The 27,387-nt window shown below is 44.3% G+C and overlaps 1 protein-coding gene across 3 annotated transcripts in view; it reads right to left on the bottom strand.

The window, feature by feature from the left end:
* NEXMIF (neurite extension and migration factor) overlaps positions 1–27,387 on the bottom strand; it is a 202,073-nt gene that overhangs the window by 4,906 nt on the left and 169,780 nt on the right. For 2 of the 3 annotated variants that reach the window (XM_039365376.1, XM_039365377.1), the window contains exon 3: positions 3,443–3,555. The exons of the other annotated variant lie outside the window; for it this stretch is intronic. In XM_039365376.1, the coding sequence (XP_039221310.1) occupies positions 3,443–3,518 (76 nt within the window). In that variant the 5' untranslated portion in view covers positions 3,519–3,555. The remainder of the gene's footprint in view (positions 1–3,442; positions 3,556–27,387) is intronic. 3 annotated transcript variants of the gene reach the window in all.

Below are 27,387 nucleotides of genomic sequence, written 5' to 3'. Positions count from 1 at the left end.
ATTCTATTGCTTTCAAATTTAATTTCCATGTATATGATGATGATGATGATGATGATGATGATGATGATGATTATCCCCTAATGCATGTTGATCGGGCTCTGCAGAAAAAGTTGAAGAGGCCAAAGAAGTTTACATTTTTTGTAAAAGCAGAGGCACTTCTAATTAATTTTTTGTTACTCGGTTTAAGATGCTCATTATCAGATTTTGCCAAAAAGGGCCCAGAGAGTTTGATCTGAAAATGTACAATGATATTTGAAGGGCTGTAGATTGGGAAACTCTACTTTTTATGTAGATTAATTATATTTTTATAACCATAAATGAAATATAATCAAACGACTAATGGGGTGTGTGTCAAAAAGTCAAATGACATGATTTGTCAACATATATAATAAAGCAGGATCTAATTTGGGTCAGTCCCCAGGACCAGAAAGTTAGTCTTCCGAGCTTTCGGATGTGTTCTGGAGCCCATCCTCAGGGAACTTCACTCTACCGCAGGGGTCCCCAACCCTTGGTCTGTGGACCAGTATCAGGCCGCGGCATGCCAGCAACCTGTCCACACAAACAAGCAAAGCCCCATCCGTGGGATGCAGGCAGCACACAAACCCACACCCCCTCCTGTCCACGGAAAAACCTCTCTCCACAGAACCGGTCCCTGGTGCCCAAAAAGTTGGGGACCTCTGCTCTACCGGAATATGTGCTTTGGGCTATTCTATATGTAGTATTTATGTGGTGCCTGTTGTGTGTGGGTTTTTAGTTGTTGATTGGAGTGCTGTTAGCTGGTTATTAAGTTGTTGGTTGCCAAGCCCTTAATAATAATAATAATAATAATAATAATAATAATAATAGTAGTAGTAGTAAAGTTGGAAGCGACCTTGGAGGTAATATAATAATAATAATAATAATAATAATAATAATAATAATAATAATAATAATAATAAATTATTATTGACAAATTCGCTATTAGTCAATTCCAAAAGGCAGCCTTACTAGGAACTGCTTCCATCCTGCGACGAGATCTGTAATACCATCAAACATCCACATCTGCCTATCCCAGGTCCTGGGTAAGGACTCGATAGGTAGACAAAATGCCAAATCCAGTCTGAACATCTGGCTGACTGTGCGATGATCGATAATAATAATAATAATGATGATGATGATAAAGTTGGAAGGGACCTTGGAGGTCATCTAGTCCAACCCCCTACTCAGGCAGGAAACCCTATACCATTTTGGACAATTGGCTGTCCAGTCTTGGAGCATTCACCGCTTCTGGAGGCAGGTTGTTCCACTGGTTAATTGTTCTAACTGTCAGGAAGTTTCTCCTTAGTTCTAGGTTGCTTCTCTCCTTGGTTAGTTTCCGCCCGTTGCTTCTTGTCCTGCCTTCAGGTGCTTTGGGAAATAGCTTGACTCCCTCTTCTTTGGGGCAGCCCCTGAGATACTGGAACACTGCTATCATGTCCCTCCTCATCCTTCTCTTCATTAAACTAGACATATCCAATTCCAGCAACCATTCTTCATATGTTTTAGCCTCCAGTCCCCTAATCATCTTTGTTGCTCTTCTCTGTACTCTTTCTAGAGTCTCAGCATCTTTTTTACATCGTGGTGACCAAAACTGCATGCAGTATTCCAAGTGTGGCCTTACCAAGGCATTGAAAAGTGGTATTAACACTTCACGTGATCTTGATTCTATCCCTCTGTTAATGCAGCCCAGCACTGTGTTGGCCTTTTTGGCAGCTGCAGCACACGGCTGGCTCCTATTTAAGTGATTGTCCACTAGGACTCCGAGGTCCCTCTCACAGTTACCACTACTGAGCAAGGTACCCCCTATACTATACCTGTGCATTTGGTTTCCTAAGTACTTGATAAGCTGGTGATAAATGAGCACTCTTGTTGATTGACAAGGGGCCCATTTCCCAGGCTTCAATCACTTCCCTGGCTGTTTTTGTCCCTGCTCATCCAACAACCTTAGTAGCAGCAAAATTGAATGTATGTCCTTGCTCGTTGCAATGAATTTGGCCCCTTGTCAGTCAACAGGAGTGTTCATTTACCACTCTGGCCCCAGTGTCGATTCAGATTGGATCCTGCAACATATATTCACCTTCATTCGTGATATATAATGAGGGGGCAGGTTTTGTGCAGTCATGGACAACATCTTGACTATTTTGACCCTCCTTCCCTGGGACCTCCAGCACTCATCACTCATAAGTTGGCTTGGAGGGGAAGTGTAAAGCTATCCAAAAATAAATATTTTCCTTTTGAAATCAGTGCTATTTTGGAGGAAACGGAAGATACCAATCAAGCTAGTGAGTCAAGGCACATCAGCAAGAAAAGTGAGGAAAATTCACTACAAGCCCTCTTCCTTGAGCCCAGGTTAATCCCACCGAATTACTGGCCTCAGCTAAAGAACATAAAAGGAAATAAATCTGAGAGGATGATTAATGTTTCCTATTATGGTATCAAGTTTGGACAACATATCCAGAAAGTACAAATCACATGTTTTTTTCATAAAGTAGCCAATTAGGAATAGGAATATAGGAATGGGAATATTCTTTATCGGCCAAGCCTGACTGGTGACACAAGGAATTCGCTTTCAATTGTGTTGCATTTAAATCCTCCCAGTTATGAAAATGTAAATATAAGGGACAATCCTCAAATCTTTATGGGGCCTGAGGTCTCCTTGATTTCTCTGAGCTTTATTGAGTCTATTAAACTGCCATTGCTAAGAGGAAGTCTTGAGGGAGGGAAAAGACATCCCTCCATTGTAATATGGGGAAAATAATATTCACCTCCGGGACTACCTTAGTCATCTCCTAACAGGTATCCCTTCTGCAATTTTAGTTGATGACAATCAACATTGTCATCTGATATCTCACAAAATTGTAAAATCTTACATCAGTATTTCTCAACCTTGGTATTATTGAATGTGAGGATTTCAGCTCCCAGAATTCCCCAGCCAGCCTGCATTAAGACCGGTGGACTTTAACTCATCATGCTGGCTGGGGAATTCTGGGCGTTGAAGTTCATTCATCTTAAAGTCTCCAAGGTTGAGAAACACGCTCTTACATGATTTCAATTCTGACGTGTGAGTTTGAATTTCTCACTAGAATTGTACAGGATTTGGATAATTTTGCAGGTTTCTGGCTGCTGTAAACATATATCATTTTTTTTTTTTACTAATTTGGGACTTCTAAATGAAGTCAGTTAAGATGCTGGTGTTTGCCATTGCCAAATTATGTTGGAAGTGTTGCAGGGTGGCAGAAAGCATGTGAAGAATTTTGGATTCTCAGAAATATTAATTCAATAAAAAAAAGAAACTTCCTAATTGTTATCCCACCCAACAATCTTTGGAAATAGCAGAAAAACCCTGCCCCATTTAGGATAGATCTCTGAGCAAAGAACACAGAGGTGGTGACGGCAGATCCCTTGCTATAATTAGATCCCTTACCATCCTCTTTCACCCCATTAATCAAGATTGTTTCTTGTTCTTCCGAGGCACATTCCTTATCTTGTTGGTTGTCCATCAAGTTGTTCACTCCATGCTCTGCTCAGCTGGACACGCTGCACATTTGTAAAAACATAATTGCAGACATTAGAATCCCTCAAATTAAATGACAGTCCTGTGTGGGAAAGGAAATACACAGTTCAGGCAGAGAAACAAAAAAGGATCACAACTGGCCAGTCTTGACATGGACTGGATCTTCTCATCAAGTCAAAAGCAAAGAGCACTTCCACAGTACAAAGAACCTGCATACCTCCTGAAGGAGCACACAACCGTTGCACACTTAATTCTGTCTAGTGCACTAAGGTCTTTTTCAGCAGGAATTTCCAACAACCTACCGTTTCACCAAAACACACTGAGAGATCGGGCTTGTCAGGGGTGATCTTGGAAGTTGTGAACTACCCTCTTGCTGGCCTGGCCTGACCCATCTCCAAAGCCTTGGAGGGCAACCTCATCAAGATGTTCTACAACCAAATTTGCAATTAGCATACGGCTATGACTCAATGCTAAAAATAGTCTCCCTGCATATGAATTTAGTTACCTTGACTTTGAATTATCTCTTCATCCTTGTGGAAGTAAATAATGAAGTCACAGATATATATATTGCACATTAGGCAGCTGTGTTGACCTCTAGGCCACAGGCTCTTTCTCACTTTGTTAGCTGTGTGAGGGAGGGAAGAGGAAAGACAGGGGAGGAGAATTACCTTGAGTGTTTTTTGATGCACCCTGTCAGGCCCAAATATGGGAGAAAGATTTTGGGCCGACAGGGTGCATCAAAAAACAATCAAGGTAATATATATTTCCCATCCACTGTCTGCAAGGGGGAACTGCAATCAACAGGACGACGGTCAGCCTCTGAATTGGCTCACATTGGTTCTCTAATGTGTTTAATTTCACAATGCTTGTGGGTATACAATATTTTTTGTTGTTCCATTGTCTGTGTAGATCAGCGGTTCTCAACGTTTGTGTGACGGCGACCCCCGTCACACAAACGTTATGCACATGCGTGGCGGCGCGCATGGGGGCGCCCCCCCGCACGCGGCGTGCATGCGCGACGCCACCCCCGGAGGCGCGCCGCCGCCCCACGCGCGGTGCGCATGCGCGGCGGCGGCCCCCGGAGGTGCGCCGCCACCCCCACGCGCAGCGCGCGTGCGCGGCACCGCCCCCCGGAGGCGCAGCGCGCCCCCGGAGGGGACAAAATGGCGGATCGCCGCGTTTGGCGACCCCGCAAAAGAGGTCGATCGACCCCAAATGGGGTCGCGACCCATAGGTTGAGAACCGCTGGTGTAGATATAGAGATTGTCTGAAATTGTACCGTGTGTTGCTTTTATGTCCAACAGATGGCGCTGTTTTTCAAAAAAGCATGTTTTTACCTGTCACAGGTGTGACATCTATATAATATAGGTATATAAAAACATGCGTGTATTCGAATGCAACGTTGTGTCAAAATTTCAAAGCAATCGGTGAAGAACTTTCGGAGATTTAGGATTTTGAACAAACAAACATGTATGTGTGTGTATATATATACATACATACATACATACATACATACATACATACATACATACATATATATTTGTTTTCTGAGGTTTTCGCAGGTGTTTGTATGTAGGTTTTGGTTATTTGGGTTTTCTGCCATGTAAAATTGGAAGTGTCTTGGCAACGTTTCGATGAAGTCTCATTCGTCAGAACACACCTCCATCCAATCAGTTCATACCCCCACTGGCAGTTAAAAGGAGGAAACAGCTACAATCACACATTGATCCTAGAAGCACGAAGCCGAAAGCACCAGCCTGAAGATGACGAATGAGACTTCATCGAAACGTCGCCAAGACACTTCCAATCTTACATGGGAGAAAACCCGAATAACCAAAGACCTATATATATATATATATACACATATATATATATTCAGTGCCATTGTAACTTTGAACAATCTCTAAACAAACTGTTGTAAGTCAAGGACTACCTGTACATGTTATACAAATATATGCAATTTATATGCTGCCTCTAGTTCTGGGCACTACAATACAAAAAAGGTGCTGAGGCCCAAGACAGAATGCAAAATAGGTCAAGACAGAAGATTATGGGGCTGCAGGCTAAATAGTATGATGAATAGTTAAGGGAGTAGTTATGTCTAACCTATTGAAGAGAAGGACCAGGAGCGACATGACAGCAGTGTTCCAATATATGAGGGACTGTCACAGAGAGGGGGACAACCTATTCTCCAAAACACCTGAAGGCCAGGCAAGGAATAACGGATGGAAGCTGATCAAGGAGAGATTCAACCAGGAATTTTCTGACAGTGAGAACAATTAATCAATGGAAGAGCTTCCCTCCCAGTGTTGTGGGTGTTCCAACACTGGAGGTCTTCAAGAAAAGATTGGACATCCCTTTCTCTGGGATGGAATAAGGACTCCTGCCTTTGGCGGGGGGGGGGTGGACTAGAAGACCTCCAAGGTCCCTTCTAGCCCTATGATTCTATGAGTCTACGGTCCCTTTTTAGCCCTACGAAGACTCATAGTCTACATCAGAGTTGCAAAGAAGTCCTGTGAATGTACACATACACGGTCTTACTAAATTCCCTAATTAATTTCAATCACTTGCATTCTGTTTTTCCTCATCAATATTAATCCAAGAGAGGTCACAACGAAAGCAGATTTGCTTTTTTATTAAAAAAAAAAAAGCAATAATGCTAATTAGATGTAAAATAAAAAACAAAAGAAAAACTAAGCCATAATCACATACAAGAAAAGAAGCACACACACACTTAGACACCCAGATCCTTCTCCATCTCCTTCCTTTCCCCTTCAATCTCTCCTTCCTTCCTTCCTTCCTTCCTTCCTTCCTTCCTTCCTTCCTTCCTTCCTTCCTTCCTTCCTTCCTTCAATCTCCTTCCTTTCCCCTTCAATTTCTCCTTCCTTCCTTCCTTCCTTCCTTCCTTCCTTCCTTCCTTCCTTCCTTCCTTCCTTCCTTCCTTCCCTCCCTCCCTCCCTCATTCTTTCCTTCTCCCATCCATTTCCTCCTTCCCTCCCTCCCTTTTCTTCAATTCTCCTCCGGCTGGGTGCACAAATGTACACATTAGCAATTTGCCCAATTAGCTGAAGGTGTCATCATTAGATATAAAGACCTATCATTTAATTGCCTCTTTAAAATAAATTGACTTTAGTCTTACTGCGAATGTTGATTTAGGTGGCAATGTTTTGTGCCAGAAAGACTTTTAGTTGGTAAGTGGGCAAAAGGTGCCAGTAAATTCCATCCAAAACTACGGGGACTTCTTCTCAGAGGGAATCAGGTTGGTTACCTCTTGAATAATCACCCGCCTGTGATTGAAGCGTTCCTTTTCCCTGAGGGTAGAATAAATTTATCCATGAAATTTGGCTGAAAAGGCCGAATCTGCTACAAAAATGGGTGTCTTGGCTCCTGGCCCACCTCCTGTCATGGTGAAAGAGAAGCAGGAGAAAAACCCATCGTCTTCTGAAGTATTTCTCGTCTGAAAAAATCTCAAAAATATGCTGCAATTTTTCACAGGAAATTGGAGGGAGAGGATTTTTAAGGCCAGAATTCCGGCACAAGAAAATGGGCAGGAGAACAAGATGGCCTCTTTGGTCTGCCACGTGCATCTGAGGCCGGGACACGGCCTTCTGCCTGAGAGCCCCCGGATGGCCGTGGGAACTGCCTAGCACAGTGTTTCTCAACCTTGACAATTTTAAGGCATGTGGACTTCAACTCCCAGAATTCCACAGCCAGCATTGCTGGCTGTGGAATTCTGGGAGTTGAAGTCCACATGCCTTAAAATTGTCAAGGTTGAGAAACACTGACCTAGCACTTGGGAGTGTCTATGAAGATGCTCACTACCACTTGGGACATCCAGAACATTTCAGTCACGATCCCGAGATTTTAAGAAAGGTCGTAAAATGGGGCAAAACTCACTTAACGAATGTCTCGCTTAGCAGGAGAAATGATGGGCTCAATTGTGCTCGTAAGTCGAGGACCACGTGTACTGCAAAATGCTGGCTGGCCAATCAGGGAGAGAACCCCAGGGGGGATCTTGCAGAAGGTCCAAGCGGTCAAGATGACATCATGATGATGGGATCTACGTTCCATCTGATTTTTAAGGTGCATCAATTGCGCCATTGTTGGTGCAGTTTTGATTATGGCATGGTTTGGGCCATAAAATAAGATTATAAGTAATCCTCCACTTACAACACTTCAGTTAATGGCCGTCCAAAGTTACAACGGCACTGAAAAAACAACTTATGGCCAGTTTCCGCACTTACGACCGTTGTAGCAGCCTCATGGACACATGATCAAAATTCAGATGCTTGGCAACTGACTCACATTTATGACGGTTGCAGGGTCCCGGGCTCACGTGATTCCCCCCTTCTCAATGGGGAAGCCAGATTCACTTATGACTATTTTAACAACCGCAGTGATTCACGTAACAACTGTGGCAAGAAAGCTTGTAACATGGGGCAAATTCACTTAACAAATGTTACACTTAGCCACAGAAATTTTGGGCTCAGTCGTGGTCGTAACTTGAGGACTATCTGTAGATTTTTTTTCTCCTTGCCGGTCTGGATGAGAGTCACGCATTTGCACCACTCTTTCCATCCAGGGAGCAGAAACCCCAAAGAGGATAAAGGCGCCAGAGAGGGTCTAGGGCAGGGGTAGGCAACCTTGGCTCTTTTATGACTCGTGGACTTCAACTCCCAGAATTCCTGAGCCAGCATGGGGGAACTATGGCCCCTTCATGACTTCGGACTTCAACTCCCAGAATTCCTGAGCCAGCATGGGGGAACTATGGCCCCTTCATGACTTGCAGACTTCAACTCCCAGAATTCCTCAGCCAGCATGGGGGAACTATGGCCCCTTCATGACTTCTGGACTTCAACTCCAGAATTCCTGAGCCAGCATGGGGAAAACTTTGGCTCTTTTATGACTCGTGGACTTTAATTCCCAGAATTCCTGAGCCATCATGGCTCAGCTTGGAAACCTCTCCCTTTCCCCTCAGCGTGGCTGGCTCAGGAATTCTGGGAGTTGAAGTCCACCAGTCATAAAAGAGCCAAGGTTGCCTACCCCTGCCTAGAGGAACATATGAAAGCATAATTAATGTTAATTAATGTAGACTTTATTAGTTTAGAGGAGGGGTAGGGAACCTTGGCTCCTTTATGACTCATGGACTTCGACTCCCAGAATTCCTGAGCCAGCATGGCTCAGCTTGGAAACCTCTCCCTTTCCCCTCAGCATGGCTGGCTCAGGAATTCTGGGAGTTGAAGTCCACAAGTCATAAAAGAGCCAAGGTTCCCCACCCCTGGTCTAGGAGAAGCTGTTCTGAAGGAATTTGCTTTTGAATATTGAAGCCTCTAATTGTTTCATTAGAACGATTCTTTTCTGCCCAAGGCGCGAGTAATTACTCCAATGTGTAAGGAGGGGGCGGTGACGCTGAGGAGAGGAGCGGGGCTGGCATCAGCTCCAGTGTAGGGGGGATAATAGATGGATCAACGGGCCACATCTGACATCAGTTAATTCATCACTGTTTTATTCACTTAAGGCAACCGCTGAACCAATCACGAAAAAAATTGAAATCCATCCAACATCATTTCTGCAATAATGAAATAGTCTTCAACTTTCAACAGTTTAGTGACCATTCAAAGTTACATCACTGAAAAAAGGGACTTATGACCGTTTTTCACACTTATGACCGTTGCAGCAGCCCCAGAGTCATATGATCAAAATTCAGTTGCTTGGCAACTGACTCATATTTATGATGTGGAATCACGTGATCCCCTTTTGCGACCTTCTGACAAGCAAAGTCAATGGGGAAGCCAGATTCACTTAACAACTGGGTTACTAATATAACAACTGCAGTGATTCACTTAACAACTGTGGCATAACGGTTGTAAAATGGGGCAAAACTCACTTAACAAATGTCTCGCTTAGCAACATAAATTTGGAGTCAATTGTGGTGGCAAGTTGAGTTTAGAGTTCCGGATTATATCGGAGCAGCAATCAAAGAGGAGATCGAAGCTTCAGAGTTTCTTCCCTGGATGCTTCATCCCATTCCAGATGGGGGACCCCCGATTTCTCCCTCCTCCTTCCCCACTGCAATGGAGGCTGGGCTGAGAGAGGGTTGCCCAGGCCCCAGGCTGAGATGGGCTCTGGATCTGGGTCTCTCCTGGCTTAGATTACACCTTTCTAACTCTAAGCACCAAACAGGGAGTCCTCAATATAATAATAGCAATAATAACTACTACTACTACTACTACTACTACTACTACAATAACAATAATAAAAAAGTTGGAAGGGACCTTGGAGATCATCTAGTCCAACCCCCTGCCCAGGCAGGAAACCCTACACCATTTCGGACAAATGGCTGTCCAGTCTCTTCTTAAAAACTTCCAGGGTTGGAGCATTCACAGCTTCTGGAGGCATGTTGTTCCATTGGTTAATTATTCTAACTGTCAGAAAGTTTCTCTTTAGTTCTAGGTTGCTTCTCTCATTGATTAGTTTCCATCCATTGCTTCTTGTCCTGCCTTCCTTGGAGAATAGCTTGACTCCCTCTTCTTTGGGGCAGCCCCTGAGATATTGGAACACGGCTATCATGTCCCCCCTTGTCCTTCTGTTCATTAAACTAGACATACCCAATTCCAACAACTGTTCCTTATATGTTTTAGCCTCCAGTCCCCTAATCATCTTTGTTGCTCTTCTCTGCACTCTTTCTTCAGTGAGTTGCACTCCATTTTATGGCCTTTTTCATCACATTTATTAAGCGAATCCAGCTTCCCCATTGCATTTGTTTGAGAAGCAGGCTGGAAAGGTTGCAAATATGGCACTCACATGATGCCGGGATGCTGCAAACATTGGAAATACACGCTAGTTGCCACGTGCCTGGATTCTGATCACATGACTCTAGGGATGCTGCAAAGTGAGGACTGTGCGAGGACTGCTGACTTTCTTCAGTGCTGTTGCAACCTCAAACGGTTGCTAAATGAATAGTTGCAAGTTGAGGACTGCCTGTTCTGGCAATATTTTGCCATTTGCAGAACAGCGCCAACCCACGTTACTCCTGATCTGACAAACTGAAAAGACAGAGATAAAGGATGACGTTCTCGGTGCCTCATTCTATTTAAAATCCAAATATTCCAGAGTGTTTCCTTTGCTGATTTACAAAGGCTTCCACTGCCCTACGCTCCTGTGTTGTCTGTGCACGTATTCCCAAAGAGAAAACAGCATTTATTGTTCTAGAAAAAAAACAACAACCCTGTTTTTCTGTCTGCATACAGCAAATTGTGTTGTTCCGCCAAGATGGTGCCTTTTTGGATTTTTGGGACCTCACCCCCCCATAATCCCCAGCCAGAATGCCTCAGAGTGGAACGCTGCAGACGGCAAAAGCCCACCCCATCTGCAGGAGACCAGATTGGGGAACGATTGGCTGGATAAAGCCCGACTGCGCTCGCTAGAGAAAACCTTCCCCAGCAGCAAAATGTCACGGTTTGAGCGATAAGAAAATTGTCTTTTTTTTTCTTTTTTTTTGGACACAGGAGAATGACTCGCAGGAAGGCAACCAAGCCACATTTCGTAGCAACAAAATCACTGTCTGGAAAAAGTCTTAATTGTAAATTTGAGATGGTCTGAGGTTCCACACCGAGGGAGAAGGAGCAATGCGTTTTAACCAGGGGAAGCTGCAGAACAGATCAGACTTCGGCCAAAACTGGTGAGAATTTTGCCAGGAAAATAATCCTGGGTTTCCCAAGGGGATTAAAACCTGATGGTGTTCCAGGAAGGCAGAAGACGGGGAGGGGGGGGGAGGTGCAGACCCCTAGTCAAACCAAGATGCGGGTCCAAAAGTCCTCTGCAGACGATGGAGACCACTGGAAAAGAATTACAGGCAGTCCTTGATTTACAACCACAATTGAGTCTAACGTTGATGTTGCTAACTGAGACACTTGTTAAGTGAATTTTGCTCCATTTTACGACCTTTCTTGCCACAGTTGTTAAGTGAATCCCTGCAGTTGTTAAGTTAGTAACACGGTTGTTGGTGAATCTGGCTTTCCCATGAACTTCGCTCATCAGACGGTCGTACAAGGGGATCACACAACCCTGGGATGTTGCAACCGTCATAAATACAAACTAGTGCTAAATGTCCAAATTTTGATCACGTGCCCACGGGGCCGCTGCAGCGGCTGTGATTGTGAAAAACGGCCGTAAGTCCCTTTTGTCTGTGCCGTTGTAATTTTGAACGGTCACTAAATGAATTGTGGCAGGTGGAGGACTACTTGTTCTTGACTTACAGCTATCCATTTAGCGACCGTTTGAAGTTACAACAGCACTGAAAAAAGTGACTGACAGCCAGTCCTTGCACTTATGACCGTGGCAGCATCCAGACCAGGGGTAGGCAACCTTGGCTCTTTTATGACTCGTGGACTTCAACTCCCAGAATTCCTGAGCCGGCATGGCTCAGCTTGGGAGCCTCTCCCTTTTCCCTCAGCATGGCTGGCTCAGGAATTCTGGGAGTTGAAGTCCACCAGTCGTAAAAGAGCCACGTTTGAAGACCCCTGCTTGTGGATTTCAACTCCCAGAATTCCTGAGCCAGCCATGCTGAGGGGAAAGGGAGAGGTTTCCAAGCTGAGCCAGGCTGGCTCAGGAATTCTGGGAGTTGAAGTCCACAAGTCATGAAGGGGCCAAGATTGCCTACCCCTGACCTAGAGGAACATATGAAAGCATAATTAATGTTAATTAATGTAGACTTTATTAGTTTAGAGCAGGGATAGGCAACCTTGGCTCTTTTATGACTCGTGGACTTCAACTCCCAGAATTCCTGAGCCAGCCATGAGGGGAAAGGGAGAGGAGCTGAGCCATGCTGGCTCAGGAATTCTGGGATTATTGCCTACCCCTGACCTAGAGGAACATATGAAAGCATAATTAATGTTAATTAATGTAGACTTTATTAGTTTAGAGCAGGGATAGGCAACCTTGGGAATTCCTCTGAGGGGAAAGGGAGAGGTTTATGAGCCACAGGAATTCTGGGAGTTGAAGTCCACTTCAAACCCCTGACCTAGAGGAACATATGAAAGCATAATTAATGTTAATTAATGTAGACTTTATTAGTTTAGAGCAGGGATAGGCAACCTTGGCTCTTTTATGACTCGTGGACTTCAACTCCCAGAATTCCTGAGCCAGCCGTGCTGAGGGGAAAGGGAGGGTTTCCAAGCTGAGCCAGGCTGGCTCAGGAATTCTGGGAGTTGAAGTCCACACATCATAAAAGAGCCAAGGTGGCCTACCCCTGATCCAGACAGCCACCTACTTGCTCAAGATTCAGACGCTTGGAAACTGGCCTGTCTTGAGATGGTTGTAGCATCCTGGGATCCTTTGTGATGGCTGTTTGTGACCTTCCAAGTTGGCCTCTGACCAGCAAAGTTAAACGAGAAGCCAGATACTTTGAATGCCCACATGATTCAAGTTAACAACTGTGATGGTTCGCTTAGCAACTGCGGCAGAAAAGGTCATAAAGTTGGGCATGACTCGCTTACCGACTGGTTTGCTTAGCAATGGAAATTTTGTGGTTGTAAGTTGAGGGCTACCTGCAGAATCTTGGAAGAAACCCAGAGGAAAGGAACTGAAAGGAGCCATTGAGACCATCAAGTCCAACCTCTGCTGAACACAGGACTCTGAATCAGAGGATCTCTAAGAGTTGGCTGCTTTTCTGGATGAAATATGCTCCGTGCACCATCTTTCTTGGAACGGGGAGAGGGATGGCACCAGGGGGTGGGCAAGGTGGGGGGGGTGCTCTCTAGGACAAATGGAACCTGCAGGACTTCCAGACAAGACAGCAACTCTCCCCTCCGGGCTCCAAACAGATGCAGTGCTGGCCTGGTTAGGGTTTGAGCTGTGTGATGCCTCCGTGCCCTACTTCAGGATAGAATTTGCACCAAGGATGTGAAATCCCAGCATCCCTTGTTGGCCAGGCAAAATGGGGGGCGGGGGGGGGGGCGGGAAAGCTGGTTGTTTCCCAAAAGATTTTGATGGGGAAAACAAACAGGGGGCTATCATAGAGAAAAGGGGGCCGGGCTGTTCTCCAAAGCACCTGAGAATAAGACGAGAAGCAACGGATGGAAATTAAACAAGGCGAGAAGCAACCTAGAACTTGGGAGAAATTTTCTGACAGCGAGAACAATTAGTTAATGGGTAATGAGAACGGCTTCTCTCCAGAAGTTGTGGGTGCTCCATCACTGGAGGTTTTCAAGAAAAGATTTGTCTGGAATGGTATAGGGCAGAGGTCCCCAACCTATGGGCCACGGCCCACTACCGGGCCATGGCCTCTTGGCCACCGGGCCTGTGAGTGGCTGGCCAGTGAGCACACATATGTGCGTGTGCTCACATCCCTTGCACTGGCATTAGTTGAGCCATGAGCTCCTCACCAGCGCTACTCGAGCCACAAGTTGTGAGCTTCTTGCCGGCCCTAGCCGAGTCGCGAGCTGAGTACCAGCACTAGCCGAGCTGCGCACAGAGTGCTGGCGCTATCCAAGCCACACATTGCGCACTGGTGCTAGCAGCTCCATTTGCAGAGTGTGCATGCTCGTGGCCCCGTCTGCACGCACGCAGCCACATTTTTCTTTGTGCACATAAAGTGCCTGCCCCTTTTCCCACCGGGATGTCAACCCAGAGAGGTTGGGGAGCCCTGGTACAGGGTCTCCAATTTGAACATGGGTTAGACTAGAAGACCTCCAAGGTCCCTTCCAACCCTATGACCATATACTCTGTGTCTCTACAATGATCTGCCAAGATGTGTGGAACTGCCAGCGCATGCAGAGCAGCATCTCTGGTGACAAAAACCTGCTCGTGTTTGGACCAGAGTTTTTCTCCGTGTGCCTCATTTGTGTCACTCTTCTCTGCATGATAGCAGACACAATCCACACTTTTTAAATTAAGTGTTTTTACTGTATTTTTCCAAGACAAATGAAAACAGCAAAGCAATGCTAAAAGAGCAAAGAGCCTCCTGAAGCAAGGCAGGAAACAAGAGCTGGGTAAGCGTTTTTCAAAACGCTTTACAGGCTGTCATAAAGACTAGGAACACACACCAGTTGAAAGTAAGGCAAAGCCCAAATCCATAGCCGATGGGAAGAAGAAGGTTCTAAAATACACCTTAAAAAGATGGCAAACTACTCCAGCAGCCAATTCCTGCAGTATAGGAGGAATGGTGGAAAATAGAATAGAATATTCTTTATGGGCCAAGTGCGACTGGACACACAAGGCACTTCTCTCCGGTGTATAAGCTCTCAGTGCACATGCAAACAACAAAGGTATAAATCATAAATGATCATAAATCAGAAGATGCAATCGTAAATCATAAGATACAAGCCACAAAGGGATAAATCAAAGAGATACCAATAGGAGAAGACAATAGGAAAGATGAGAAGGATAATAGCAATACAGCCTACTACTTGGGTAATAGCCTTAGACATAAGGCAGTCCTGTGGGAAGTAGATACTGAGCAGAGCGAGGGCGTGAGGGAAAAGACTGTCCCTGTGTCTAGTTGTTTTGGCATGCAATGCCCTGTAGTGGCGTCCCGAGGGGAGAATTAAACAGCTATGTCCAGGCTGTGAAGGGCCTATACCAGTGGTGGCGAACCTATGGCACGCATGCCAGAGGCGGCACTCGGAGCCCTCTCTGTGAGCACATGCGCCATCGCCCCAGCCCCGCCTCCCCCCACGGCCCCTTCCTCACCAGCAGCCCCCTTGGAGAAGAGTCGCCCCCGGGCCTGGCCTGCACAAAGCAGCGCAGCCAAGGACATAGCAAGGCAGCAGGGACAAGGCTCTGCCCTCGTGCCTCATAGTGTGCAGATGCTGCTGCGGGGTGTGGATGGAGGGCGTGGCTGCCATGGCGCTGCAGGGCTGCCTGGATGATCTGCTGCGACGGAGCATGGAGGCGGTGTGTGGTCCTGCAGGCGGGCGGGGCAGGGGGTGGGCAGGGCGGAGCAGGCAGGATGGGAGGTGGAGCAGGGGCGGGGGGCGGTTTTTGGGCACTTGGTCTCTAAAAGGTTCACCATCACTGGCCTATATAGATATTTTCTCAGCTGCTTTCGGACCCTTGCAGTACACAGGTCCTCAGTGGGAGGCAAGCTGGTTGCAATGGTTTTTTTCTGCAGCCCTAACTATCTTTCGAAGTCTGTACCCGTCCTGTTGGATTGCTGTTCCAAACCAGTCAGTTTCTTTAAGAAAAAACTTTTCTTTCTTTCTTTCTCTTTCTTTCTTTCTTTCTTTCTTTCTTTCTTTCTTTCTTTCTTTCTTTCTTTCTTTCTTTCTTTCTTTTTCTTTCCTTCTTTCTTTCTTTCTTTCTTTCTTTCTTTCTTTCTTTCTTTCTTTCTTTCTTTCTTTCTTTCTTTCTTTCTTTCTTTCAACTCTCTGCTTTCTCTTTCTTCCTTGCAACTAGGAAGAAATATTCCAAATTGGGTAAAGAGGTAGCTGCTGTTTGGTGAGCATCCAATAACATTTTTAAATTGAGCTTTCTTACCAGATAAAGTGGTGAAGTCTCTCTGTCTCTGTCTCTGTCTCTGTCTCTGTCTCTCTCTGTCTCTCTCTGTCTCTCTCTTTGTGTGTTCAACCCATTTCTCTGCCACCTCCTCTTGTTCAGAGGCCAACTTCAAAGGCTATCTTATTCTGAATTTAGGAACATCAAGGGATTTAGCAAAAATCCAAGCAGGTCCTTGATCTTCTCAAGTGGTTTTTTTTTTTTTTGAGACTCGCATTTTTATCCTCCTTTCCTCAATTAAAAGATTCAAGGGCAGAGGCAAAGGCCAAGAAGAAATTCCTTTTTTCCTCTTCTACCTTAATGGTAGAAGGAGAAACTCTATTTCTCCTGCTTTGGCTTGTGAAAAAAAGAAAGATTCCACCTGTTTTGATTCCTTTGGGTTAAAATGAAGTGGATTAGCAATTTTCTATTAAATTCCCTTACTGTTAATTCACTTCAATTCACTTTAAAATTTTCTATTAAATTCCCTTACTGTTAATTCACTTTAAAAAGGAATTAATGTAACTCTGTAAATATCTGAAAGTCTGCTTGCTCCTATCCCAGGTGGGTACCAAGCCAACATTTTTACACAGTTGCACCCACTTGGGAAAGGTGAAAATGGAAGTTACAGACAGAAGAAAGGATGAGTTTTTTTCATTAACAGGTTGTGTCTTGTAGTTTTCTATTTATTTTTATTTTTCTTCTTTCAGAATGCATTGGGGGGAAGGCCCCTCAAAATTGCTATATTACTATACCAATGAGTGATTTCATAGATCTCAGTTAAATTGAAGATTGCAGATTCTTCCACGTTTGAGATGGGAAGGCAAAACTGATGTATTTTTTTTAAAGGGAGTTATAGCAAAACATTACCTTGGGTGCATTTGCTGACTGGCTGGGGCAGCTCCCTCCTAAAAAATGCATTGGTCAGTCATGATGGACTTGTGACCAGAGCTAAAAAAAAATATTGGGATCAAGTTTTTATCTTAATTTAGAAAATTCTTAAATATAAAACTGAAACCAGAAGATTTTCCTTTCAGGTTTGATGGATAAAGAGTTTGAAAGAAAATTCAGAAATTCAATGGTGAAAAAAGCAAGGTTCTACATTTAGGCAAGAAAAACCAAATGTACAGGTATAGTATAGGGGCATCCTTGCTCAATAGTAGTAACTGTGAGAGGGACCTCGGAGTCCTAGTGGACAATCACTTAAATAGGAGCCAACCGTGTGCTGCAGCTGCCAAAAAGGCCAACACAGTGCTAGGCTGCATTAACAGAGGGATAGAATCAAGATCACGTGAAGTATTAATACCACTCTACAATGCTTTGGTAAGGCCACACTTGGAATACGGCATCCAGTTTTGGACACCACAATGTAAAAAAAAATGTTGAGACTCTAGAAAGAGTACAGAGAAGAGCAACAAAGGTGATCAGGGGACTGGGGGCTAAAACATATAAGGAACGGTTGCTGGAATTGGGTATGTCTAGTTTAACGAAGAGAAGGACGAGAGGGGACAGGATAGCAGTGTTCCAATATCTCAGAGGTTGCCCTAAAGAAGAGGAAGTCAAGCTATTTTCCAAAGCACCTGAAGGCAGGACAAGAAGCAATGGATGGAAACTAATCGAGGAGAGAAGCAACCTAGAACTAAGGAGAAACTTCCTGACAGTGAGAACAATTAACCAGTGGAACAACCTGCCTCCAGAAGCGGTGAATGCTCCAACACTGGAAGTTTTTAAGAAGAGACTGGACAGCCATTTGTCCGAAATGATATAGGGTTACTTGCCTGAGCAGGGGGTTTGGACTCGATGACCTCCAAGGTCCCTTCCAACTTTACTTTACTATATACTATATACACGTTGACAGCAGCAAGAATTTGATATGCACAAAAATGGAAAGAGACACTAATTCCAACAATGGCAGAGTAGATGGTGAAGGCGATGGAGTTAGTGGAGAAACTGATTGTTTAATTAAAGAGCAGAATTTTTCTATTTTTGTTTCTATTTGGAAATCGCTTCTGGACTTTGTATTTGAACTGAACCCCCCCCCAAAAAAAACTTTAGAACATAGAATAACAGAGTTAGAAGCGACCTCAGAAGTCTTATAATCCATTCCCCTGCTTGAGCAAGTGACCTTACACCATTTCAGACAGTTGGCTGATCAGTCTCTTCTTTAAAACCTCCAGTGACGAAGCACCCACAACTTCTGGTGGCAAGCTGCCCCACTGGTTAATTGTCCTCACTGTTAGAAAGTTTCTCCTTAATTCCAGGTTGCTTCTCTCTTTGATTAGTTTCTACTGTATGCATTGTTTTTTGCCTTGCCTTGGAGAATAGGTTGACCTCTTTCATCTTTGTGGCAGCCCCTCAAATATTGGAGCACTGCTATCATGTCACCCCTGTTCTTTCTTTTCACTAGACTAGCCATACCCAATTCCTGCAACCATTCTTCTTCTGCCTTATTAGTCTCCTGCCCTCAAATCATCCTTCTTGCTCTTTTCTTTGATTTCTCAAAGACTTGATTGACATTGCTGTTATAAAAATGGCTTGAAACATTTAGAAATGTAAGTCAAAAGGTTGAGGTGGTAAGTTTTCTTTTACATTTTACTGTACTGAAAAAAAGTCGGGTCATTACTTTTATTTTTTTTAAACTTCTTCCTACACTTCACTTCTTCCTCCTTTAACTTTCTCAATTTTTGTTTCAATTTGTATTTTATCTTATAATAAACTTTTGTTTTAAATAAGTGTATTACATTTTACAAAGCATATGTATAAAAAACAAACTAGCAATCAAAAGAAATGATAAAGAGTAAAACAAGAACAGGGAAAGAAAAAAATATAAAGAAAAGGAAAGGGAAATATACTAAAATGGGAACAATATGACATTACAGGTAGTCACCGACTTACAATCACAATTGAGCTCAAAATTTCTGTTGCTAAGGGAGACATTTGTTAAGTCAATTTTGCCCCATTTTATGACCTTACTTGCCACAACTGTTAAGCGAATCACTACAGTTATTAAGTTAATAACATGTAAGTGAATCTGGCTTCCCTGTTGACTTTGCTTGTCAGAAGATTGCAAAAGGAGATCACGTGATCCTGGGACACTGTGACCGTCATAAATGTGAGTCAGTTGCCAAGCACCTGAATTTTGATCACGTGACCATGAGGATGCTGCAGCGGTCATAAGTGTGAAAAATGGTCATAAACCACTTTTTTCAGTGTTGTTGTAACTTTGAACTGTCACTAAATGAACTGTTGTAAATCAAGGTCTACATATACCATCTTATAATAAATTTTAATAAATAGAATTTTTTAAAAAAGATTCACTGCCCTGTAACTTCATCAATCTAGGCCAAATTCTACCAGATCAGTTTTTAGGCAGCTTCAGGTGAATCATCTGTGTAACGGGGAAAAAAAAACTCTCTTACAAGTACAAGAGCATCAAGTCTCTTCATTTGCAAAAAATGCAACAAATTGTATTTCAGTTAGTTAAACTGAAATTAATTGATTCAAGTATGAATAATATGAATGAGGAAAATAAAGACTAGGGGTGACATGATAGTGGTGTTCCAATATCTGAAAGGCTATCACAAAGAAGAGGGTCAAGCTATTCTCCAAAGCACCTGAAGGCAGGACAAGAAGCAATGGGTGGAAACTAATCAAGGAGAGAAGCAACCTAGAACTACGGAGAAACTTCCTGACAGTTAGAACAATTAACCAGTGGAACAACCTGCCTCCAGAAGTCATGGGTGCTCCAACACTGGAAGTTTTTAAGAAGAGATTAGACAGCCATTTGTCTGAAATGAGCAGTGGGTTGGACTAAATGACCTCCAGGATTTCTTCCAACTGGCCACCCTGTTCTAGCTTAACAGAATAAACATTCTGCTATTCTGTTAAAATAGTACAGGGTGGCTAGTCCCTTATATAATATCAGAAGCCTTAGGCACCAGAGGCTTTGGGGCACCAGGCTGGAGATGGGTGTCTCCAGTGGGTCAAAATGGAGGTCAGGATGAAGCAATGCATGGCAGGTTTTCTATTGCAAGGACACACAATAATTACCAAAGTGGTACCCTGGACAGCACCCCTTTCCAGATCCTAGAACAGTGATGGCGAAACTTTTAGAGACCGAGTGCCCAAACTGCAACCCAAAACCCACTTATTTATTGCAAAATGCCAGGGCCGCATCAGCATTGTGGTGCTCTCAGGGGGGGGCATGGCCCACTGAGTGGGCATGGCCACTGGGTGGGCATGGCTGCGGTGGTCACAGCTCCGGTGGTCATGGCAAACTGGGTGGGTGTGGTGTGGTGGGTGGGCCAAGACCAGGGTGGCAGGGACCAGTCCCTCACCATCTCTGGGGCATCCCCAGGGGGCCAAGCCTGCTTGTTCGCTCACTTCCTGCCCTGTTGCTTCCAAATGCCACATGCTCGCTACTCTGGCAAACTCTGCTGGGGCAATGGTGTGCGTGCCCACAGAGAGGGCTCTGAGTGCCGCCTCTGAGGCACGTGCCATAGGTTCGCCACCACTGTCCTAGAACTCTGATTTCCAACCTTGGAAACTTTAAGTTCAACTCCCAGAATTCCCTACCCAGCACAGGGTAGCTGTACAAACAGACAAAGGACCCAAAAAAATAATAATGAAAACCCACTCCAAACCTCTGTTTTACACGATGGCTTGACACAAGGACATTTTTCTTTTCTTTCCATTAAACCAGATGGCAGGAAAGGAAACCATTCCCAGCCAAAGATCAATGTGACCAGCTTGGATTTTTTTTTTTTTCTTAAAAAAACCCAACAAGGCCTGGCAGCTGATGAGGAGAAGCCAAAACAGAGATGTTGTTTTTTCTGCTACCAAATGAGAGGCTTCGGTTTAAAGGACTGCAGAAACACACACACACACACACACACACACACACACACACACACACACACACACAGTCCCATAAGATCAACATAACTGGTTTGGCAATAATTTGTTCACTGCTCCAAAAATTGATTACTGGCTATTCAGCAGGGCTGCCTTTTGAGTGATGGCATCTGGGCCTCTGCCCCCTTTCTAAATGCACCACCTGTGCAATGGATGGAAAAAGAGGCGGGGCCTTGGATGATATACTTGTGGCCACTTTTGGAGCCCCCCTTCCCCCTGGTAGATGCTTCTGGTCTTCAATGCAGCAACAGGGAGATTCACACTTCTGCAGCCAGGAAGGAGCAGCGAGCCATGCAAAACTAAACAACCTCACAACTGGGAGTTTGTCCTGACGGGACTGATTTTGTGCAATGCACAACGTGATGACCCACTTTGAAAACACAGAGGCATCCCAAACTTTAGCCCTGGGTTGAGCCAGCGTGCTAAGCAGTGATGCAAGGTCTGCAGACATAACAAAGCCTCAGGCACAAACCACGCCAAAGGGCATTGGGTAGGGTGGCAGAAGAACAAGCCTCAGAATCTACAGTTTACCTGCAATCAAACTGGGTTCGCAAAATGCACTAAGCCACGGTTTCTTCAACAAACCATAATTAGTTGGGCAAGTGCAACGCTGCAAGGAATAAAACACAATCTCTGAATTACGATGCCAAGCTCCACACAAAATGCCAAGCCCCAGAGAAATCAAATTCCAATACTGGCCGATTTCTTGAAGCCAAATCTGGAGGCAGGAAAACCTTTTGCAACGTTCACTGGGAAGAGGGACATAATGAAAAGCCAGGTCCTGTTTTCATGTCAGGTTAAGATGCAACAGTGGTCAAGAAGCTCAGGAAAGGAACAAAAGATGGTCTTTTCTCCCTTATTGCAGGGCTCCTCAACCTTGGCAACTTTAAGACTTGTGGACTTCAACTCCCAGAATTCCTCAGCCAGGCAGGTTCTCCAGGCAACTGATTTTCCCCTCCGTGATTCCATCAGCCAGAAACAGGATCCCAGAGTCCTGTTAGCTACCACCTTTTTTAGCAATAGAATGGATTCATAAGTCAAGGACTTCCTGTACTAAATCAGAGGCCTCATTTTTGCTTCCTGCATTTTTCCCAAGTATTTTCCACTTCTTCTTCTTCTTCTTCTTCTTCTTCTTCTTCTTCTTCTTCTTCTTCTTCTTCTTCTTCTTCTTCTTCTTCTTCTTCTTCTTCTTCTTCTTCTGCTTCTTCTTCTTCTTCTTCTTCTTCTTCTTCTTCTTCTTATTCTTCTTCTTCTTCTTCTTCTTCTTCTTCTTCTTCTTCTTCTTCTTCTTCTTCTTCCTTCTTCTCCTTCTTCCTTCTTCTTCTTCTTCTTCTTCTTCTTCTTCTTCTTCTTCTTCTTCTTCTTCTTCTTCTTCTTCTCCTTCTCCTTCTCCTTCTCCTTCTCCTTCTCCTTCTCCTTCTTCCTTCTTCTTCTTCTTCTTCTTCTTCTTCTTCTTCTTCTTCCTTCTTCTTCTTCTTCTTCTTCTTCTTCTTCTTCTTCTTCTTCTTCTTCTTCTTCTTCTTCTTCTTCTTCTTCTTCTTCCTCTTCCTCTTCCTCTTCCTCTTCCTCTTCCTCTCCTCCTCCTCCTCTCTCCTTCAACCCCCACTCCCTTCTAGCACTGATGATGTTACCTAGTAGGGTAATGAAACATCTGCATGAAAACAGGCAAGTTCAGAGAGCACCAAGGATCCTCACAGACCTCCTCTCCTCCTCCTCTTCTGCCCCTCCTCCTACCTCCTCCTCCTACCCCTTCTGTTCCTACCCCTACCCCTCTTCCTCCTACCCCCTACTTCTCCTTCTCCTCCCCCCTCCTCCTCCTCCCTCCTACTTTTCCGTAAATAGGGAGCTGTTTTTAAAAACTAGACTGAAGGCAGCAGAATCTTTCAGTGGTGAAGCACACAATTCCCAAGGCAGAGCAGGCTTTACAGGAGCTCAAGGCAAGGGGCACTTGTTACTGAATTATTTTCATCTGGAAAAGAGTTCAAAGAAATGTTTATCTCGGGAAGGAGAGCACTTCTGTTCTTAAGCAGATCTTATGGAAATCCAATCAAATAACAGCGAGCAAGTTTCTCCTTCGTTCCTTGGAGTCACATGTCAGTGACACTGCAACTGGGGGGGGGGAGCATAACCATAGTAACAGGGAAGACCTGAGTATCGCCCAATGATGCCCACATTATGTGTGTAGCCTCTAAAAAAAAATCAGATGCCGCACATGCCACGTAGGAGGAGAGGCTGTGCCCAAAAGGCTCGTTGTCAGCAATAGGCGACAGGAGGAAAACGCAGGATGATTAAAAAGGGGAAGAGGAGAAATTTAACATGTCAACTTAAGGGTTTCAATACAGGCTAGACAAAATAGATGAGTCAAAGCAAATTTTAAATAGGCGAGGGGAATATGCATGCCAGGAAAAGGACAAAAAAAAAAAATATTACACAGTGGTGAGCCATTCAAGACGAGTTCCCAAGACACAGAAATCAAGAATCAGAAGATAGACAATTCAGACAGAATCTGAGATAGAGATTGGATGCGTTTACTTCTGGTTAATTATCCACAGAGGCATGGTTTCACAAAAGAGGTTAAACCTGGTTATGGAATTAGCCCCCCTTCAGGGTTGGCACAGCAAACTGGATCCTAACTATTCCAAGGGCATCACATTTTGCAGAACCTGCCTCAGAAATAAAAGGAATACAGGTTCACACCAACTGGGGTGTTCTCTAGATCCGTCTTTCTCAACCCAGCAACTTTAAGGCATGTGGACTTCAACTCCCAGAATTCCCCAGCCAGCATGGTAATGTCACAAGCCCTTTGAAGCTGGGGGTGGTCTGCAGAGGGTGTTTTAACCCTATGTCACGGGTGGGCTTCTATAGAGGAATAAGTCCGAACAGACCAGGGAACACCATCTAAGCAGAAATCATCTGCAGATGTTGTAGCTCACCTGGATAAACATGTGCCCAAATAAACCTGGAATCTGGACAGAGAGGAGAAAATATTTTTTTCAACCAAGCGGTGATCACCTGACATGACATAAAAATTCTCCATTGTGTGGTCAACAATAGTGTGTGATGCCCAACCATTATGTGTAGTTCGAGTACAGCTTTACAAAGCCTTAGTAAGGCCACACTAGGAATACCACATCCAGTTCTGGTCACCACAATATAAAAAAGATGCTGAGACTCTGGAAAGACTGCAAAGAGCAGCAAAAACGATTAGGGGGCTGGAGGCTAAAACGTACAAAGAACCGTTGCAGGAACTGGGTATGTCTAGTCCAGGGGTAGGGAACCTTGGCTCTTTTATGACTTGTGGACTTCAACACCCAGAATTCCTGAGTCATCACAGCTGGTTCGGGAATTCTGGGTATTGACGTCCACAAGCCATAAAAGAGCCAAGGTTCCCTACCTCTGGTCTAGTCTAATGAAAAGAAGGACTAGAGGTGACATGATAGCAGTCTTCCAATATTTGAGGTGCTCCTACAAAGATGAAGGGGATCAAACTATTCTCCAAAGCAGCAGAAGGCAAGGCAAGAAATGATGGATGGGAACTAACCAAGGAGAGAAGCAACCTAGAACTAAGGAGAAACTTTTTGACAGTTGAGAATAATCAACCAGCCTTCAGAAGTTGTGGGTGCTCCATCACTGGAGGCTTTCAAAAAGAGTTAGGGGGGGTGGACTAGAAGACCTCCAAAGTCCCTTCAAATCTATAATTCTACGTTCTGTGTTCTATTTACAGGTAGTCCTTGATTTACAACCAGTCATTTAGTGTCTATTCAGAGTGATGACAGCTGCCCCTCCTTGTGGTCGTGTGATTGCAGCAGTGCACAGTCAGGTGATTGTGATTTACGATCTTTGTTTACCAGAAACCAGTGTTTACTTCTGGTTTTCAGCAAAACAATGGATTCAATTAATGACCACCTCATTCACTTAACCACCTGGGGATTCACTGGACAATCGTGGCATTTGCTTAAGAACTGGCAGAAAAAGTTGTTGAAGTGGGCACAGTTACATGGTAAGTCACTTTACAACTGGCACAACTTACAAGTGTAACTCCAGGCTCGATCATGGTCGTAGGTTGAGGACTACCTATGGTAAATGGGAAGAGTGAAACACCAAGCTCTTGTACTTATTTGCAAATGAAACGCTTTTTTAAAAATTAAAATAATCCGCCATAAAAGGCACTTTCTTTTTCTCCCTCTTACCCTGAATTGCAACCAAGAACTTCCTCGCTTCTTTCCTGCGTTCCCCCATGAAGCAACAAAGTCAGAGCAGAGCAAGTGTATTTTTATCTTCTGAATTTAAATTGGCTGCTTTTTAAGGGCTTTTAGGTATTTGGGCCACTTTATTGTCTACCAGAGCCACAAGGAGGAGATGGGTGGCTCTCTGAATTTTAAAAATAAAATATAAGTTATAAAATATTCTGCACGAGACTAAATAGCCCCCCACCCACGTCTCTCTACGGTTTAAAGCCAGCCATCACACTTCAAGATGAGCATTGCCAAGCCAGGGAAAAAAATCATTTTATAAATATAATTCAGGGTGAATGGATGGACGGGATAAGTGGATGCAGGAAAAGTTTTCTCCCACTTTTTCACTGACTTGTGCTTAAAGTGAAGATTTAGAGATCAGTGGGAAGACATCACTCAATGAACAAATTATTTATTAAATTTATAGGCCTCCCAGCTCACTCTGAAAGGCAACCATTTAAACAATGAATTTTACTGCCGTGAGTTGCAGCGACACTTTAAAGTTTAAATGTTTGGCAGCAATTCTCTCAGGACAAGACCCAGGGGCTGTTAGGGATGGTGACTGCATGGTGACTTACAATCACAAACTGAGCCCAACATTTCTGTTGTTAAGTGAGTTTTGCCCCAATTTACGACCTTTCTTGCCACAGTTGTTAAGTGAATCACTGCAGTGGTTATGTTAGGAACACAGTTGTTAAGTGAATCTGGCTTCCCCATTGATTTTGCTTGTCAGAAGGTCACAAAAGGGGATCACACAGCCCCAGGACATTACAACTGTCATAAATGTGAGTCAGATGCCAAGTGTCTGAATTTTGATCACGTGACTATGGGGTGCTGCAACGGTCATAAAGGTGAAAAACGGTCATAGGTCATTTTTTTCAGTGCCGTTGTAACTTCAAACGGTCACCAAATGAACTGTTGCATGTTGAGGACTATCTGTACCTCCAGGAGCAGGAGAAATCTATCTTACTGTGCCAATTGCTGATGAGTCTTCTTCCTCCCTTTGATGTTGGCCTCTCCAAAGAGTCCGGCGGCCCTTTGGTTTTATCTAGCAGATTAAGATTAAGATCCATGCGCTCTTAAGAACCACGACGGCTGCAAGGCGGGTATTTGCCACAAAATCACAACTGACAGCTTGAGCAGAGCGGCAGCCCAACCAAACAGAGCTGCCATCTCGAGATTAACTGAAGTGTTGCTACTAGTTACTGCAATGTTTTTAATCAAAGAGTATTGTGATAAAAAAAGGAGGACTCCAATGCAAACGCCACTGGCATCTTCCAGCTACGGCAGTGTCCAGATTTATTTATTTTTTTCATTTTATATTTACTGCAATCGATGTGATTGCCCAGAAAAGAAAACACTCATTTGCTTCTTCCTCTTTTCTATCACAATGAACCCCCCCCCCCTCACACACACACACCAGTCTCAATAGTGCTGCAAATATTCCCGAATTCTTCCTGCTGGCAAGAGAAAGTGGAGAAGGAATAAAAAAAGGGCAGCCAAGGAATTGCCAACCCACGCTGCATTTCACAGGAACTGTTGCAAGTCTTGGGTTTATCATCTGAGCTGGAAATAAACTTCCATGTTATCTTCTTTACACTGGGGAGTCCACGTTGGGGGGGGCAGAAATGAGAAAAAAATATATTTGTGTGTGCGTTACTCTTCTGCTGAAAAGCCGGCTCCTGCTTCTGTTATTGAAAAACATGGTTGGTGTTTTTGCCCATTAGAATTACACCCAGGAGGGACTCTGGATTGCAACCTTGGGATAGGCTGAGGAAGAAGAGAGCAGGCCAAGGCAGTTCCATCACGCCAATCTCTTTTGCTCCAAAGCAGCGCTTCCCAATCTCACAGCCTTTAAGACGTGTGGACTTCAACTCCTTGATAGGTTCATTAGGGAACCTTCCCTTCTGAGTTTCTTGCTCTTCCTGTTATACATCTATGGTAGGAGTGGGGAACCACAGTCCTTTTATGACTTGTGGACTTCAACTCCCAGAATTCCTGAGCCAGCTGGCTCAGGAATTCTGGGCGTTGAAGTCCACAAGTCATAAAAGGACTGTGGTTCCCCATCCCTGATCTATGGGCATACCTGCTCTTATCAGAGCGACATCTCTTCTCCCCAAGGCCTACCATTACAATCCTTGGGCTGTGACTTGATGTGAAATATGAATCTTCCCACCATGGTTTGTTCAGCAAACCAACATTATATGATGTAAGAACACAGCCACAGAATGC

Source organism: Crotalus tigris, unplaced genomic scaffold, assembly GCF_016545835.1.
Source record: "Crotalus tigris isolate CLP2741 ecotype Arizona unplaced genomic scaffold, ASM1654583v1 scf7180000020062.1902635, whole genome shotgun sequence".
NCBI lineage: Eukaryota > Metazoa > Chordata > Lepidosauria > Squamata > Viperidae > Crotalus > Crotalus tigris.
Note: the sequence above shows the minus strand (reverse complement) of the source record. Positions and strands in the feature narration are given on the sequence as shown.